Source organism: Ovis canadensis, chromosome 10, assembly GCF_042477335.2.
Source record: "Ovis canadensis isolate MfBH-ARS-UI-01 breed Bighorn chromosome 10, ARS-UI_OviCan_v2, whole genome shotgun sequence".
NCBI lineage: Eukaryota > Metazoa > Chordata > Mammalia > Artiodactyla > Bovidae > Ovis > Ovis canadensis.
Genome location: NC_091254.1, coordinates 86,543,468 through 86,561,851, shown reverse-complemented (window position 1 = coordinate 86,561,851; position 18,384 = coordinate 86,543,468). Strand labels below are relative to the sequence as shown.

Below are 18,384 nucleotides of genomic sequence, written 5' to 3'. Positions count from 1 at the left end.
AAATTGATAAATGTGAATAATGAAAAACTAAGAAAGTAGGCAAAAGTGTAATGAAGTATTTTCAAACATACTAACATAAAATTGATTTCTCTTTCCCATTATATATGCAGTAATATTTTTCTAGCAGGCTAGAGTCTATTACAGAATCAAACATGCTAATATTACTTCATTGAAGCCATTCAGAATAATCAGAAGATTTTTCTTTATGATTCTAACTAACATTTGCCAATATATTTACAGTAATAGATATATACCATAAAAATTGTTTTGAATTATTAATCTATACCTTGAGAAATTAAGGAGTTGTGTACTTATATATTTAATTCCATACTGAAATATGTTTCGTTCAGAATACCTTGATTAGAAACCAGAACCACAATGAGATATCACCTCACACATGTCAGAATGGCTATCATCAGAAAGCACAAATAACAGATATTGATGAGGATGTGGAGAAAAGGGAACCCTCCTACACTGTTGGTGCGAATGTAAATTGGTATAGCCACTGTGAAAAATAGTATGGAGGTTCCTCAAAAAACTTTCTATAGAACAACCATGTGACCCAGCAATCCCAGTCCTGGGTATATAGCTGAAAGAAACAAAAACACTAATTCAAAAAGACGTATATACCCCAGTGTTCATAGCAGCATTATTTAAAATTGCCAAGATATGAAAGCAGTCTAAGTATCCATCAACAGATGAATGAATACAGAATGTGATACATATTACTACTCAGCCATGAAAAAAGAATGGAATGTTGCCATTTGCAGCAACATGGATTGATTTGGAGGGCATTATGCTCAGTGATGGAGAGGGCAGTGGCACCCCGCTCCAGTACTCTTGCCTGGAAAATCCCATGGATGGAGGAGCCTGGTAGGCTGCAGTCCATGGGGTCGCTGAGGGTTGGACACGACTGAGCGACTTCTCTTTCACTTTTCACTTTCACGCATTGGAGAAGGAAATGGCAACCCACTCCAGTGTTCTTGCCTGGAGAATCCCAGGGACGGGGGAGCCTGGTGGGCTGCCATCTGTGGGGTCACACAGAGTCGGACACAATTGAAGTGACTTAGCAGCAGCAGCAGCATGCTCAGTGAAATAATTCCGACAGAGAAATACAGATATGGTCTGATATCACTTATATGTGGCATCTAAAAAGTGCAACAAACTAGTGAATAAAACAGAAAGCAGACTCATAGAGAACAAACTAGTGGTTACCAGTGGTGAGAGAGAAGAAAGGAAAGGCAAATATATGGGTAGGAGATTAAGAGGTACAAGCTATTAGGTATAAAATAAGCTACAAGAATATATTGTACAACATGAGGGATATAGCCAATATTTTATAATAACTATAAATGAAATATAACCTTTAATAAATGTGAGTCACTGTCATATACCTGTGACTTATATACTATTATGTATCAACTGTACTTCAGTTTTAAAATATCTTGATTAAAAATGATGTAACAAACTATGCTTATTAATGAGTAAAACTACTAACATACAGACTAGGTATGTAAATTTTAGGTTTCTTTTAACCTGTGAGGACAAGGGGGAAAAATAGAAACTTGGTAAACTTGTGCTGGATGAAAGAACTGTGGGGAAAACTCAGTTCTCTGTCTTTTCTACAAGATAATGTTAACTTGAGAGTCACATTAAAAGGGCTTCTATTATTTTATAGTTTTCATCAGAGAAACTGTTCTGTTATTTAGATTGTGAGACATGACCTAAAAGAACTTCGAGATTTTGACCTGGGTGGAGCTCCTTATGGGTACACTCCCTTCTGTGATAGCCGCACAGATATGGATGGATATCGCTTCTGGAAAACAGGCTACTGGGCATCACATCTTCTAAGAAGGAAATACCATATCAGGTAAGAAAATTCATACTCTGTCTTTGAGTGAATAACTTTTTGAATCACAAGGATCAGTTTTCTTTGAAATTATAAAATAACAGCAACCAATTATATAGTGCTTATTACATGCCAGTCATTCTTATAAGATTTAACATCTATTAGCTCATAAAATCTCTGTGACAGCCTTTTGATACTGTTATCATCCCTATTTTATAGATGTGAAAACTGAGACATACAGGATTTTTGTACCTTGTCCATGCTTATGCTGCTAGTCCAAAGCTGAGCCAGGAGTTAAACCCAAGTAACCTGGCTCTACTGTCTGTTCCTAACTTTTGCAGAAGATTTAAACCTTGTTTATCACATAACAGAATGAAGATACTGTCTTCAGAGCTGATATTATGGAGATTTCCCTGGTAGTCCAGTGGTTCAGACTCCACACTCCCAATGCAGGGGGCCTAGGTTCAATCTCTGTTACGGGAACTAGATCCCACATGCCACATCTGAGACCTAGTGCAGCCAAATAAAATTTTTTTTAATTTGAAAAAAAAGCTATTACTGTTTTATAGGGCCATGAGTTTCAGGAGATCTTAGAAAAACTTGGCGGTGACCCTAAGTGGATGTGGATCCTAACAGCTTCAAATCAAACCTCAAATTCCTTGGAAATAGTATTAGACATGGGGAGAAAATTACAAAAGGATTCATTGTTGTTAGACCCAAGGATATCTAAAGTTGATACCATCGCTGTAGATAGACACTAGAGGAAAGTAAATATACATAAACAACACTGGCTGTCAAGGAGTATACATTTCTTGCAGCGCCTTATACGTGGTGGATCTCAAGAAGTTCAGGAGAATTGCTGCAGGTGACAGGCTCCGGGGCCAGTACCAAACTCTCAGTCAAGATCCAAACAGTCTTTCAAACCTAGATCAGGTGAGTGAAATATTTATGGAATAATTTTCAGTACATAGACTGCTATAACCCCCTGCTTATAAACATCAAAATCTTGTATTTTCAACCTTTCTTCTCTGTACACAATTCTGTACATATTTTTTCACTTTAAGCCCAGCATTGTCAGAACTAAAGTGTTTGATCTTGACTTTTCCATCCTTAAACTTCTTTCCACCGTGTGTCCTCACTATGTTACCTGTCTTTTTCTCGCTTGCTTCCATCATCATTTAAACGTGTCTGTCTCCCTCCCTCACTCTTCCCCTTTCTCTTCCTTTCTCTCTGATCTTTAAGATAAATTCCCTTCATCCTTTGCCCTCCCTGGATACTGCCTTACATTTTGTTTTTCCTCACAGATGAATGCTTTTTTCCCAAGTCCTCTTATTTCCTCACTATGGTACCCTTAATTTCCTCAGAAGGAAATGGCAACACACTCCAGCATTCTTGCCTGGGAAATCCCATGGACAGAGGAGCCTGGCGGGCTACAGTCTATGGGGTCACAAAAGAGTCAGACATGACTTAGCGACTAAACAACAACAACAAAAAGACCCTGCAGTCCTTAGTTTCCACTTTTCCTTCTTTCCAGTGAATAACAAATATAAGTTCTTATTAGAACCATACATATTTGTTCATTCATTCAGCAAGTATCTGTTAAATACTTACAATGTGTCAGATACTCTCCTAAGCTCTGGGACATCAGAAAACAAAGCAGAGATCCTTAGCTCTTGGTGCTTTCATTCTAGTGGTAAAATAACCAAATAAATCAATGAACAGTATTTAAAGGTAATGCGTACTTCAGAGACAAAGTAAAACAGGAAAACATGATAGAGTTCAGAATGGTGAACAGGAGTTAGAGTTTGCTGTTGTAAATTGAGTGGCCGAGAACTATATGAAGGTGACATTCCAATGGAGGCTTAAGAGCTGACTGTGCAGATACTGGTGAGAATTCCAAACAGAAAAACTATTGAGAGTGGGCCTTACATGTTTGAGGAATAGTATAGATGGAGAGAAAATTGTCTGATATAAGGGAAGAGAGGTAACAGAGGGTCTAGATAACACAGAAACTTGAGGCCCTTTGTTTAAAAGTCAAGCAAATGTAATATAGTTCAAAATACTAATGACTCATTCAAGACCACAGTGATTGAAGGACCGATTTTTTTAAAAAATCATTCTTTAAAGTTGAGAGAACTCGCCATATGTATGTGTGCAAATGCAAGGTAGTGTCTGCAATATTGCCAATTAGTAAAAAAAAAAAAAAAATGATCTTGAGTCCGCAGTAAACACCAGTGACATTCCAGATTTAGATTATGAATACCACAGTTTTATAATTCAGTCATTTCCCTGGTATGTTAATCATAAGGAACCCTATCTGCCTATGGATAACTGAAGAAAAGACCAGTTTCCAAACAAACCGGCAAGCATCTGAGGAACTCTCCCAGAAAAGCTTCATTGTATTGGGGGAATAGTTGTCCTTTCTCTGATATATTTGACTCCTGTTCCTGCCAGTCCAGTAAAGCTTCTCTCTAAAGTCAGAGTAATATCTTCTTATCCAGTGAACACTTTTTGCTTATTTACCTTCTTTTGCAACACAGATGTTTTCCTTACCTTCTTGAAACTCCCTTGGCTTTCATAATACCAAATCTTCCTGCTTCTTCTCTGATGTCCATGATTTTCCCACTGCAATTTATTTTAGAGCTACTCTTTTTCTGCTTCTTATTTGAATGTTGCTATCCTCTAAATTTCTGCTCGTGTCTCACTTTTCTTTCTGTTCCCACTCTATTAGCATTCCTACAGACACTCAGGGCTTTAATTCACAGCTTTTCTATCAAGAATTCCCAAATCTTTGGCTCTTCTCTCTCCTCTGAATGCCTAACCTGTATGTTAAATCTATTGAAATAGACACAGTAATGCCCAGAACATTTCTGAAATTAAAAATCAAAATTCGAGCTACATTTCTCTTCCACTGTTCCCTACGTCAGTAGATACTATTCAGCTGCCTGTTATAGGTTAGGTTATCCAGGAAACAAACTGAGTCTAAATTAGCTTGCAGGAAGTTTATTAGGACGTGCTTTCAGGACCAATAGCTGTTAGAGAAAGAAAGGAAGCAGAATTGGGCAAATTCTACAAATTCAACAAAGGCCTCAGACAACCCGTACAGGGGGCTCTAAAGCTGATATGGCCTTTCTTGATTGTCACAGTTTGCTCAGGGGGGCTGGTTCTTTGTTCCTTCACCTAGATTCCTCGAACCTAGTGATATGACCCAGAGCCTCCCAGAGTTATGAGGATAATAAACACAACTTCCCCAGGAAGCTCACTGGGAGAGATAAGCAGGGTCACTTCTACTTTGCTCCCTTAGACCCATGTCTTTTCCTTTCTGGGCCCCTGACCAATCAACCAAGCCATTCACCATTTCATATGAATTTATATATTTTTTAGCCTTAGGCTACTTCTCTTCTATATACAAAGTAAATGATAAGTTACATCATCTGAAGTAGTTAAAATGGTTCTTAGAAAAGCAGTAGCACGAAGTACTATATTAAAAAGAAAAAGGGTCTCAAATAACCTCGAGCTTCTACCTAGAAACTAGGGGGAAAAAAGTAAATTTTAAACCAGAGTAAATAGAAAAGAGGGGATAATTAATGAGTGGAGTGGAATCAATGAAATGAAAAAATGGGAAAAATTATGTGTTTCAGTAGGTTTTCTTACGAACAAAAGCTGGTTTTTTGATAAAATCAGCAAAACTCAAACCGCTAGCCAGACTGATCACGAAAAAGATAAAAGACACAAATTACTAATGTAATATAGAAATGAGAGACATGATAGCACAATATCTATAGATACTTAAAGAATAATGAGAAACTATTATGAACAACTTCGATGAAATGGACAAATTACATAGAAGACAAACTGTCAAAATGCACTCAGAATGAAATAGATAACCTGAAGAACACTGTATCTATTGAAGAAATTGAATTTAGCACAACTTCCCAGGCCCAGATAGCTTCTAATTTCTACCAAACTTGCATGAAATTCTACCCGGTATTAAAGAAAGAAATCGTATCAATTCTCCACACACACTTCAGAAAATTGACATGCCATTACGTTTGCATGTTCTGTTGTTAGAAGGAAGTCACTGGTTCCAGCCACATCTAGGAGGAATACTTGCACAAGAGAATGAGTACTGTGTGGCAAGGATCACTGGGGGCCATGTCAGAAGCTTCCTGCCACAAACCCAGATATCTATCAAAACCAGATTGAATAAAAAAGATTTTACTCAATGGTAAAAAGGTATATTTACTGAACGGTAAAAAGGGTGGAATTATTCATCATACACATAACAACTTCGATGAATCTAGAAATCATGCTGATCTAATTAAACAAGCTAGGCCAAAAATATACATATTGTGTCATTCTGTTTATATAAAATTCTAGAAAATGTAAACCAATCCTTGGACAAAAAGCAGTTCATGTTTGCCTAAGAACTGGCTTAGGTGTATGTAGAAAGGATAGCCCAGAAGGATTGCAAAAAGGTGCAAGAAAACTTGAGGGTTATGTATATAGTCAATGAGCTTGATTGTGGTCTTAGTGTCACAGGAATATTTAATATGTGAAACTTATCAAATTGTACCCTTTAATATGTACAGTGAGTGGACTGACATAAGGTTAGACATATAAATCAATGGTATAGAATTGAGAGTCCAGAAATAAATTGAGAGTCCATGCATCTATGCTTACTAGATTTCTGACAAGCATTCCAGGATAATTTAATGGAGAAACAATAGTTTTTTTCAACAAAGGTGCTAGAACAATAAGATGTCTACCTTCAAAGAATGAATTGGACCCTTTCCTAACACCATATACAGAAACTTAACTCAGAATGGATCAAATGCCTGAATGTGAGAGGATAAAGTGTAAAACTCTTACAAAGTATTAACATAAATCTTTATAACTTTGGATTAGACAGTGGTTTCTTAGATATGAAACAAGTATAAGCAACTAAAGAAAAAACAGATAGGACTGCATCAAAATTAAAAATTTTGTTCATGAAAGAACACAAAGTGAAAAAGACAACCCACAGAATGGGAGAAAATACTTGAAAATCATATATCTGATAAGGGACTAGTATCCAGAAGATATAAAGGATTCATCATTTAATAACAAAAAGACAACCAATTTTTTACTCAAAGGATGTAAATAGATATTTTTCCACAGAAGGTGCCCAAGTGGCCAGTAAATGCATGAAAAGATGCTCAGCATCACTGGTCACTAGGTACTGCATTAAAACTACAAGATACCACATCATACTCACTGGAATGGCTATAATAAAAAGATGGTCCATAAAAGCATTGGCAAGGATATGGAGAAATTGGAACCATCATACACTGCTGATGAGAATGCAAAATAGTGTAGTGTATGTGTCTGTGTGTTTTGCCAGCCATGTTTAGTTGGATGGGGGCAGGTCAGAGTTTGGATTTAACCAGAACTATTTTGTCAGACATATCCAACTAAATGAGAGAAGAGTAAGACAGTTGAGAATCTGTTCAAGGGATTAAATATAATGATTAACCATGGAAATTAAGAAAGGAGAGTGAAGACATCAAGGATAAATGACAGTGAAACAGTGCTGCAATCAGGTCCCAAAAGGGATCGAAGGATATTGATGTCTGAGTACTTGATGGAATAAGCTGAAAATCTAGAGGTAGTCAGAGAGTGGGAGTATGATGGGAGAAAGTGGCTGAGATAAGATGACAGACCCAGTTATTTAAGGATTTAAAGAATGGATTTCCAGGAAAAGGTGGTTCAAGAAGGAATAGTCAAACATTTTTTTTAATTGATAAGACTTTTTTAGAGAAGTGTTAGATTTACAGGGAAGAAAATGAGTAGAAAGTACAAAGAATTCTCATATTTCTGGGCTCTGTTCTGTCCCATTGCTGTGTTTGTCTATTCTTTTATAAATCTCCATGTTTTAATTACTAGAGAATTTATATGAAGATTTCAAATTCAGTATTATCATCCTGTTTGTTATTCTTCAGCCCTGGGTTGGCTATTCTGGGCCTTCTATGTAAACTTTAGAATCAGTTGATATCCACAAAATAACTTTCTGGGACTTTGATTAGGATTGTGTTGAATTTATAAGTTGAGTTGGAAAGAAGTGATATCATACCAATATTGAGTCTTTCTATCTGTGAACATGAAATACCTCTCCATCTATCTAGATGTCCCTAAGTTTCTTTCATCAGAATTTTAGTTTTCCTTATGTAGAGGAACATTCTTTTAGATTTTTACCTAGATTTGTTTGGTGGGGTTTCGGGGTGGGGGGTGGATTGTGCTAATGTAAATGATGGTATGCTTTCAATTTTAAATTCCACTTGTTCATTGCTGGTATATAGCACTTGACTTTCTGTATATTAACCTTGTATCCTGAAAACTTGTTATAATAGCTTATTCATTGCAGGAGTTTGTTATTGATTCTTAGGATTTTCTGCATAAACAATCTTGTCATTGTCAAACAAAGACAGTTTTATTGCTTCCTTTCCAATCTGTATACTGGTTTATATTTCCTTTTCCTATCATGTTGCATTGGCTAGAACTTTCAGTATTATGATTAACAGGAGTGCTGTGAGAAGAACCCTAAAATTATGAATCTTGGACCTTAGATGGGACATCCAACACATGTACCCCTGGTGCCCTCTGGGAGAGAAAGGAAACATGTCCTTGGCTCTGGAATGCAAACAGATACTCTCTGGGGACACATAGGGATGGGCTCTACAACCCTTGACATGTAAACAAATACCTCTGCGAAAAGGGTCCCTTGATGTCTCCAGAGATCTGTCTTTAACTTACTAGGTTCAGTTCAGTTCAGTCACTCAGTCATTTCTGATTCTTTGCGACCCCATGAATCGTAGCACGCCAGGCCTTCCTGTCCATCAATATCTCCTGGAGTTCACTCAGACTCATGTCCATTGAGTCCGTGATGCCATCCAGCCATCTTTTCCTCTGTCATTCCCTTCTCCTCCTGCCCCCAATCCCTTCCAGCATCAAAGTCTTTTCCAATGAATCAATTCTTTGCATGAGGTGGCCAAAGTACTGGAGCTTCAGCTTTAGCATCATTCCTTCCAAAGGAATCCCAGGGTTGATCTCCTTCAGAATGGACTGGTTGGATCTCCTTGCAGACCAAGGGACCCTCAAGAGTCTTCTCCAACACCACAGTTCAAAACCATCAATTCTTCGGCGTTCAGACTTCTTCACAGTCCAACTCTCACATCCATACATGACCACAGGAAAAACCATAGCCTTGACAGGACGGACCTTAGTCGGTAAAGTAATGTCTCTGGTTTTGAATATGCTATCTAGGTTGGTCATAACTTTTCTTCCAAGGAGTAAGCGTCTTTTAATTTCATGGCTGCAGTCATCTGCAGTGATTTTGGAGCCCCCCAAAATAAAATATGACACTGTTTCCACTGTTTCCCCATCTATTTCCCATCAAGTGATGGGACCGGATGCCATGATCTTCGTTTTCTGAATGTTGAGCTTTAAGCCAACTTTTTCACTCTCCTCTTTCACTTTCATCAAGAGGCTTTTTAGCTCCTCTTCACTTTCTGCCATAAGGGTAGTGTCATCTGCATATCTGAGGTTACTGATACTTCTCCCGGCAATCTTGATTCCACCTTGTGTTTCTTCCAGCCCAGCGTTTCTCATGATGTACTCTGCATATAAGCTAAATAAGCAGGGTGACAATATACAGCCTTGACGTACTCCTTTTCCTATTTGGAACCAGTCTATTGTTCCATGTCCAGTTCTAACTGTTGCTTCCTGACCTGCTTATAGACTTCTCAAGAGGCAGGTTAGGTGGTCTGGTATTCCCATCTCTTTCAGAGTTTTCCAGTTTCTTGTGATTCACACAGTCAAAGGCTTTGGCATAGTCAATAAAGCAGAAATAGATGTTTTTCTGGAACTCTCTTGCTTTTTCCATGATCCAGCAGATGTTGGCAATTTGATCTCTGGTTCCTCTGCCTTATCTAAAACCAGCTTGAACATCTGAAAGTTCACGGTTCATGTACTGTTGAAGCCTGGCTTGGAGAATTTTGAGCATTACTTTACTAGCATGTGAGATGAGTGCAGTTGTGCAGTAGTTTGAGCATTCTTTGGCATTGCGTTTCTTTGGGATTGGAATGAAAACGGACCTTTTCCAGTCCTGTGGCCATTGCTGAGTTTTCCAAATTTGCTGGCATATTGAGTGCAGCAATTTCACAGCATCATCTTTCAGGATTGAAACAGCTCAGCTGGAATTCCATCACCTCCACTAGCTTTGTTCATAGTGATGCTTTCTAAGGCCCACTTGACTTCACATTCCAGGATGCATGGCTCTAGATTAGTGATCACATCATTGTGATTATCTGGGTCATGAAGATCTTTTTTGTACAGTTCTTCCATGTATTCTTGCCACCTCTTCTTAATATCTTCTGCTTCTGTTAGGTCCATACCATTTCTGTCCTTTATCGAGCCCATCTTTGCATGAAATGTTCCCTTGGTATCTCTAATTTTCTTAAAGAGATCTCTAGTCTTTCCCATTCTGTTGTTTTCCTCTATTTCTTTGCATTGATAGCTGAAGAAGGCGTTCTTATCTCTTCTTGCTATTCTTTGGAACTCTGCATTCAGGTGCTTATATCTTTCCTTTTCTCCTTTGCTTTTCGCCTCTCTTCTTTTCACAGCTATTTGTAAGGCCTCCCCAGACAGCCATTTTGCTTTTTTGCGTTTCTTTTCCATGGGGATGGTCTTGATCCCTGTCTCCTGTACAATGTCACAAACCTCATTCCATAGTTCATCAGGCACTCTATCTATCAGATCTAGGCCCTTAAATCTATTTCTCACTTACACTGTATAATCATAAAGGATTTGATTTAGGTCATACCTGAATGGTCTAGCAGTTTTCCCTACTTTCTTCAATTTAAGTCTGAATTTGCTAATAAGGAGTTCATGATCTGAGCCACAGTCAGCTCCTGGTCTTGTTTTTGTTGACTGTATAGAGCTTCTCCATCTTTGGCTGCAAAGAATATAATCAATCTGGTTTCAGTATTGATCATCTGGTGATGTCCATGTGTAGAGTCTTCTCTTATATTGTTGGAAGAGGGTGTTTGCTATGACCAGTGCATTTTCCTGGCAAAACTCTATTAGTCTTTGCCCTGCTTCATTCTGCATTCCAAGGCCAAATTTGCCTGTTACTCCAGGTGTTTCTTGACTTCCTACTTTTGCATTCCAGTCCCCTATAATGAAAAGGACATCTTTTTTGGGTGTTAGTTCTAAAAGGTCTTGTAGGTCTTCATAAAACCGTTCAACCTCATTCTTCATGTTACTGGTTGGGGCATAGACTTGGATAACTGTGATATGGAATGGTTTGCCTTGGAGACGAACAGAGATCATTCTGTCATTTTTGAGACTGCATCCAAGTACTGCATTTCGGACTCTTGTTGACTATGATGGCTACTCCATTTCTTCTGAGGGATTCCTGCCCGCAGTAGTGGATATAATGGTCATCTGAGTTAAATTCACCCATTCCAGTCCATTTTAGTTCGCTGATTCCTAGAATGTCGACATTCACCCTTGCCATCTCTTGTTTGACCACTTCCAATTTGCTTTGATTCATGGACCTGACATTCCAGGTTCCTATGCAATATTGCTCTTTACAGCATCGGATCTTGCTTCTATCACCAGTCACATCCACAACTGGGTATTGTTTTTGCTTTGGCTCCATCCCTTCATTCTTTCTGGAGTTATTTCTCCACTGATCTCCAGTAGCATATTGGGCACCTAATGACCTGGGGAGTTCCTCTTTCGGTATCCTATCATTTTGCCTTTTCATACTGTTCTTGGGGTTCTCAAGGCAAGAATACTGAAGTGGCTTGCCATTCCCTTCCCCAGTGGACCACATTCTGTCAGATCTCACCACCATGACCCACCCGTCTTGAGTTGCCCCGCAGGCATGGCTTGGTTTCATTGAGCTAGACAAGGCTGTGGTCCTAGTGTGATTAGATTGACTAGTTTTCTATGAGTATGGTTTCAGTGTGTCTGCCCTCTGATGCCCTCTTGCAACACCTACCATCTTACTAGGTTCATTTGCCATTTAAAGATCCTTTTTCCCGGGTGCCAGCAGTCTTTGCTTAGAAAGCTGTGAGTGTACAGAAGTTTCCTGATAGGGAACTGAAAAGCCACCTCAGAATCTGGACAGTGTGGTGGTGACCACATAACCAGTAAGATACGGTGTAAGTGATTAATCCTGGTGTTTCAAGGCAGTTGGAAGTAGAAAGGGAATTGCAAAGGTGTGTTCTGGGCCCTCCTCTTCACCCCCAATGCAGGAGTAAAGTCCAGGGCAGGTGTGCGCTTCCTTCCAGTGCACAGGTTCATTCATGATATGAGACCATTGGGTAAGTATCTGAAGCTTAAAAATATGACCATATCTCAGATTTGGGTATGTTTTATAGAATCCGTTTATAATCTAAATGACAGCTTCAACTTCTTCCACTCTGACTCTAATTGAAATTCCTCTGTGTTGAAATCATTCTTTTTCTAATAGGATCTTCCCAATAATATGATTTACCAAGTTGCCATCAAGTCTCTTCCCCAAGAATGGTTGTGGTGTGAAACCTGGTGTGATGATGAATCCAAGCAAAGAGCCAAAACAATTGATCTGGTGAGTGTTTGCATTTTCCTTTGTATAAGCAGATATGAAAATGTTCCAATAGAAGTATTTTCTGTTTTACAAATAGCATGGCACCTGTGGCTCAGTCTGTAATTTACTGTTTTATTTACCTATGTTGGCAGGTATAGGGCTGTATCGGGGGCTCCCAAGACCACCCCAGGTTTGATGATTCAATGAGAGGACTCTTAAGACTCAGAATATCTCATGGCTATGGAAATATTACAGTGAGAGAATACAAAGTGAAAGCAGCAGAAGGAAAAGGCACATGGGGTGAAGTTCAGAGAAAACCAGATTCAAGCCTCTAAGAGTCCTCTCCCTGTGAAGTTACCTCATTCCTTAAGCTCCAACAAGTACACCACCAGATGTGAAATGTGGTCTATCAGGGAAGCTTACCAGAAATCCAGTGCCCAGAATTGTTATTGGGGCCTGGTCATGTAAACAACCCCTCAGCCTGGCACGTGCCAAAATTCCCCATATCTAGAAGAAAGGCAGGTCGTCAGCATAAATTACAAGTTTGCACAGTTTAAGCACAGTGAGCTGTTCTTATCAGGGAATGGTGGGAACACACCTGAAACCCAAGTTCCCAGAAGCCAGCCAAGGGCCAGCCTTGTAAGCACAGGCCTCTCAGAATAGCAATCTCTGTGTTAATAGCAGCCTGCTGTGTTAATTCTTTTCTGCACAAGGCCTTTTCAAAGAAAGGCCATCAACTGGCTGAAATGTCATAAACTAAACATAAGATGATGAGTTATCATCTTAATATATCATCAGTTTAGTTCTAATGCCAGTAATTTCCCCAAATAAAGACAGCCAGAATAATTCCAGCTACTTAAATTATCCTATATGTCTTTTTATTCATTATTTTTGAGAAATTTTTTTCTCAGGTTTTCATTGTAAGCAGTTTATGCTACATAGTTTAAATCTAGACATGAAATATTTTAAGCTAGTTGATTTGTTGTCCATATGTAGGCATTATATTCCAATACTGTATATTTTCTCTAGTAGTACAAAATATTATCATTTTTTTCCCGATCATATTTTTATGTGGTGATATAAGTTTAGAATAATTGTGTACAAGATCTTCTTTGAAGAACAAACTGTCAAAATATTAGACCTCATAGTTTTTAACAAAATAAGACTGGATAGTAAAATACAGGGATGTTTTTCCAGATATGTATAGAAAGTAGCATGCCAAAATATAATTAGATTGCAATCATAGGTGATAGAATGTAGCAGAAACAAGTGGTCATCAGTCAGAAAAAAACAAGGGAAATTTCTAAAGAGTGGTTAAGGACATTACAGTGTTAAGGTTGTGTTGTATAAGAATGTGACTCATACGTTAGTTGACATAAGTCTCCTTGGGATTTTTAGTACTTAGATTAACATGAGCTACTCTAGCAAATGCCCAAATTTCTGTGGTTTCACATACATCCAGGCCCAAGTGGATGTCCTGTCAGTGAGTGGCTTCCCTGTACATCATGACTCAGGGACCAATCTCCGTCCATCCTGGGACTTCTTCATCCTCCAGGGTCCTGTCATCATCTATGTCTTTCTGAAGCCGATCCATCCAGTATGGCAGCCAGTTCCCACAGGCAGCCATAAAGTACTTAAAATGTTGCCAGTCTAAATTGAGGTGTGCTCTGAGGTGTGCTCTGAAGTATAAAACACATCAGATTTTGAAGACTCAATAAAAATGTAAAAATATCTCATTACTAATTTTTATTTTGATTACATTTTGACTAGATAACATTTTGGAAATACAGTGTCAAAATTTATTCCACCTGTTCCTCTTACATTTTTTAATGTGGCTGTTAGAAAATGTAAAACTGCATTTGTGGCTTTCATCGTATTTCTGTTGGGTAGTGTTGATCTGGAGGGTAAGAAGAAAGGAGGGTGGAGGATGCATCCTGATCCTAAAGGCCTTGGCCCCGTGGTGGCAGTTGGTTGTGTGTCCACATCCAGTTATAAGAAGAGCTGAGGATCATCATTCCTGGATGGGCAGCCACTTCCTAGCAGTAGGTCTACTGAGAAAATGGATGGGTGGCATAGATTTTGGTGGACAGCATCATCTCTTCCACAGAAACATTTAAAATAAAAAATAACATGCTGTTTTTGGTCATCTTAGGGGAAAGGTTAAAAGGGAAAATCAGGAAATGGCCTAATGGAGAGGAAAAAGCATTACTGACTTTCGGAACCATAGTTGTTGTGAGGGCCGACTTGTGCATTATAGGATGTTTAGCAGCATCCCTGGTCTCTACCCACTAGATGGCGATAGCGCCCCCCAGCCCCCAGTTACAGCAATCAAGTACCTCCAGACCTGGCACAGCTCCCCTGTGGGACATGATTGCCCCACTGAAGCACTGCTGATAGAGATTATGCTTCCCAATGGCTTAGCAGGTAAAGAATCGACAATTGTAGCATAAGCTAAGGAAAAAATAGTACTTTGTTTTTTGTTTCTGACACAATTAGAAAATCCGTTATCTTGTTTATAGAACACATTATCTGTGAAGCTAATTTCTACAGAGAAGTTCCTGTTACCTACTTACTTCAGAATACATTACTGTAGGAAAAAATCCACAATGCAATGAACTGGAAATATTTGGTGAGGAAAGGATTAAGATACCAGGCTTACGGCTCATAAATAAGCTTTCCCATAAGGCATGAAAGATGAAGCAGGTTGGGGCTACCATGAGAAAGTGCCATGTAGAAGTAAGCTTCAGGACACGTGCTCTATTAGTGTGCTCTGTGAAGAGCAGACTGGATGCCTGTGTAGCTCTGTGAAGTTTATGCTCCTCCTGTAACCTTTCTTTACGCTGCTCAAGCCAAAGACACTGGGGTCATGTTTGATGCCTCTCTTTCCTCACAGTTCACATCCAGCCCACTAGCACTACTCCTGACAGCTGTATCTCCACATACATCCAGAGTCAGACCCTCCTTAAACTCTGCCTTTGCTTTTTGCCTTTTAAACTTAATTTCCCAAGAAACTTTATAGTAGAACCAATTGCTAATTAAAATTCATCAGGTGTTAGAGGAGCCTTGGAGATAACCTTGTTTTAATTTCCTCCTTTGCAAATGAAAAGACAGGTTCTGCCACTGGTCCCCACATATGCACACACACAGTTTGGTGTTTTTTGTGATGTAAACATCAGAGGTCTCCCTACTAGTTTAAGTGGGACTGTCCAAGTCTAACTGCCAGTAAGAATTGGAACCATGAGGACCAAGGATCCCTGTCCATTGTTTTTCCACTGTGCCTCTTAAACATACTACTTAAATATTCTTAAGGCATGGAGATTTATAGGCTACTCTGAATTTCACAACTATCAGTATTTTGCCAAATGAATTCCAGTTAACTCATTTTAATATCACAGCTGGTAATCAAAACAGAGGCATAGGAAAGAGGACAAATGCTTTTGCCAAAGAAACTCGAGACATTTCTAAAGGCTGACAATTAGTTTTACGTATGGGAAAAAAAAGTATGTAAAACCAGGGTTTAGTCCAAAGAAAAGGCAAGAAAATATTTATTAATATAGTCTGCTGTGCTCTTTTACAGAATGGTCATGTAATTGGCTCCTTTGTCCAAATATTTTATAGAATTGTTTGACAGACTTCTTAGGAACCATCAGAAAATCTTCAAATTTTTGTTTAAACTTCTGATTGAGTGTTTGCATTAAACACTGCTTACATAAACTGCAATTTGTCATTTCAGTTGATCCTTTCTCTATTAAACTAATTCTAATATTTAAATTTTCAGTGCAATAACCCCAAAACAAAAGAACCTAAACTAAAAGCTGCTGCCAGGATTGTCCCAGAATGGGTGGAGTATGATACTGAGATACGGCAACTGTTAGATCACCTTGAAAACAAGAAGAAAAATGCAGGTGAGTTGTTCTGCAGTTGTGTATGAAGCACTTGTTGCACTAAGTGAAATTAGAATAGATTACAAAATCATTTCTTAATGATTATCAAATGATTACATCAGAATTTCTTTACCAAAGTCTGTGACATGTTTACAGATTTCCTTTTTATGTGGACTAAGTTCACAAATTTAAAACATGGATAGAGAAGCTATTCCCCTATGGATATAGCTTCATATCATCACATAGATAAGCAGTTTAGTATTAGTCTCCTGACCTAAGATAGAGGTTAAAAAAAAAAAAAAAGTAAAAGAAACACTCTAAGATACACTGAATTTCCTAAATATGAAAATCCAAGCCCCAAAGTTGAATAAAAGCCTTACATAGCCAAATAAAGTATTACCTCCTGTTTCCTTAATTAGTGACATACATAGTATGTTTCCTTATAGAAAGCTGGTTCCTTATTCCAATAGCCTTAATCACAGACCAGAGGGTGGTTTGAATTAGTTTCCATTTCTTAGATTTAAAAAACTGAAATTACCTTAGCATTTTATCACCCTACATAAACCCTTAACACCAGTAAATGTGTGTTGGATATTCTTTTAAAGCTGATATCAACTTCTTGATTCTTTCATGATTCCCTTTCCTGGTCAGTACCTGTCTCTATTGTTCTTTGCTCTTTTTTAAAAGTAGTGTTGAGCTTCTCTTGTGTTCCAGTCAGTATGTTAAAGACTTTTCACCGGTTAGACTAATTAATCCTCATAATAATTCTTTCCAGTAGTTCAGAATATAGTTCTTATTGTCCTCAACTTTACTTTTTAGAGAGGCTGAAATTATATATAAATTTCCTCACATAAGCATGAAATTGTGTTTTATATTGATTCTGTTTTCCTTACAAAATCAATGTGTGTTGTCAGATAAATTCAGTATTTTAAATACACCTGAGTATTTTTAATAATCTAATAATATAAAGGTACCATTTCAATTCAGGAGAAAGATTATTATGTAAGTGGCATAACTGTTTTCAAAGGGAAAGAAAGATAAGACAGAGGAAGGAGGGAGAGAAGAAAAGAAACTAAAAAAGGAAAGAAGAAAGGAAAACTCACATAATTACCTCACAATAAAATATAAATGCAGGAAACATTGAGATGAGATGTTTCTCTTATCAAATTGGAAAGAGTTAAAGGATTAACAATACTCAGCACCAGCAAGAGTATTGACAAGTAAGCGTGAATATACATACAGTAGCTGTATAAATTAAGGAAATTTTGTAATATACGTAAAAATTCAAATACATGCCATTTGATCCATCAATTCATCAGAAACTTACATTAAAACAAAAATGTATGTGTGTATGTGTTTGTCACAACGTTGTCTTTAATGATGACATAGAATCTGTCCAACAATAGAGGATTGCTCAATTGCATAATTCAGTGGAATTTAGTGGAGAGAGAGAGAAAGTCTGCCATCTGGAATTGTGGAACAGGATCCGTTTAAATTGTGTTTTAGTTAATTTCTGCCTGGAAAATATCATTTTGAACTCTCACGTGTTCTTAAATCAGTTAGTATGTGTAGCGCATTGATGCAGGAGAAAAAAACATTTTGAGCTCTTAAGTCTTCACTGGTATTGACTTTGATTCTCACAGTTATATAGTATTTATTCCTGCGTTTGAATGCTCTGCCTGCCCATCTTAGACACAGACCACATATGTCTTCTGCTCTTTGTTGTTCCATTACATTAATGACAGCATACTTTGTACCTGGTGAGAAATCTATTTTTCACCATCAAGGTGCTAGGTCGTGGAGATAACAAAGATGAATAAAGTATTGTTCTAATAGACTCATGGGCACTCACTTGTAGGTGGGTAAAAGGGCAGGTAGTTATGCTCCCATATGATTGATGCCATGGGCTTCCCTGGTGACTCAGTTGGTAAAGAATCAGCCTGCAATGCGCTGATCTGGGTTTGATCCCTGAGTCGGGAAGATCCCCTGAAGGAGGGCATAGCAACCCTCTCCAGTATTCTTTCCTGGAAAATCCC

The 18,384-nt window shown here is 38.2% G+C and overlaps 1 protein-coding gene across 2 annotated transcripts in view; it reads left to right on the top strand.

Moving 5' to 3' along the window:
- UGGT2 (UDP-glucose glycoprotein glucosyltransferase 2) overlaps nucleotides 1–18,384 on the top strand; it is a 148,226-nt gene that overhangs the window by 129,366 nt on the left and 476 nt on the right. For both annotated transcript variants that reach the window (XM_069601914.1, XM_069601913.1), the window contains exons 35-38: nucleotides 1,710–1,870; nucleotides 2,668–2,782; nucleotides 12,369–12,485; nucleotides 16,243–16,369. In XM_069601914.1, coding sequence (XP_069458015.1) covers nucleotides 1,710–1,870; nucleotides 2,668–2,782; nucleotides 12,369–12,485; nucleotides 16,243–16,369 — 520 coding nt within the window. The remainder of the gene's footprint in view (nucleotides 1–1,709; nucleotides 1,871–2,667; nucleotides 2,783–12,368; nucleotides 12,486–16,242; nucleotides 16,370–18,384) is intronic.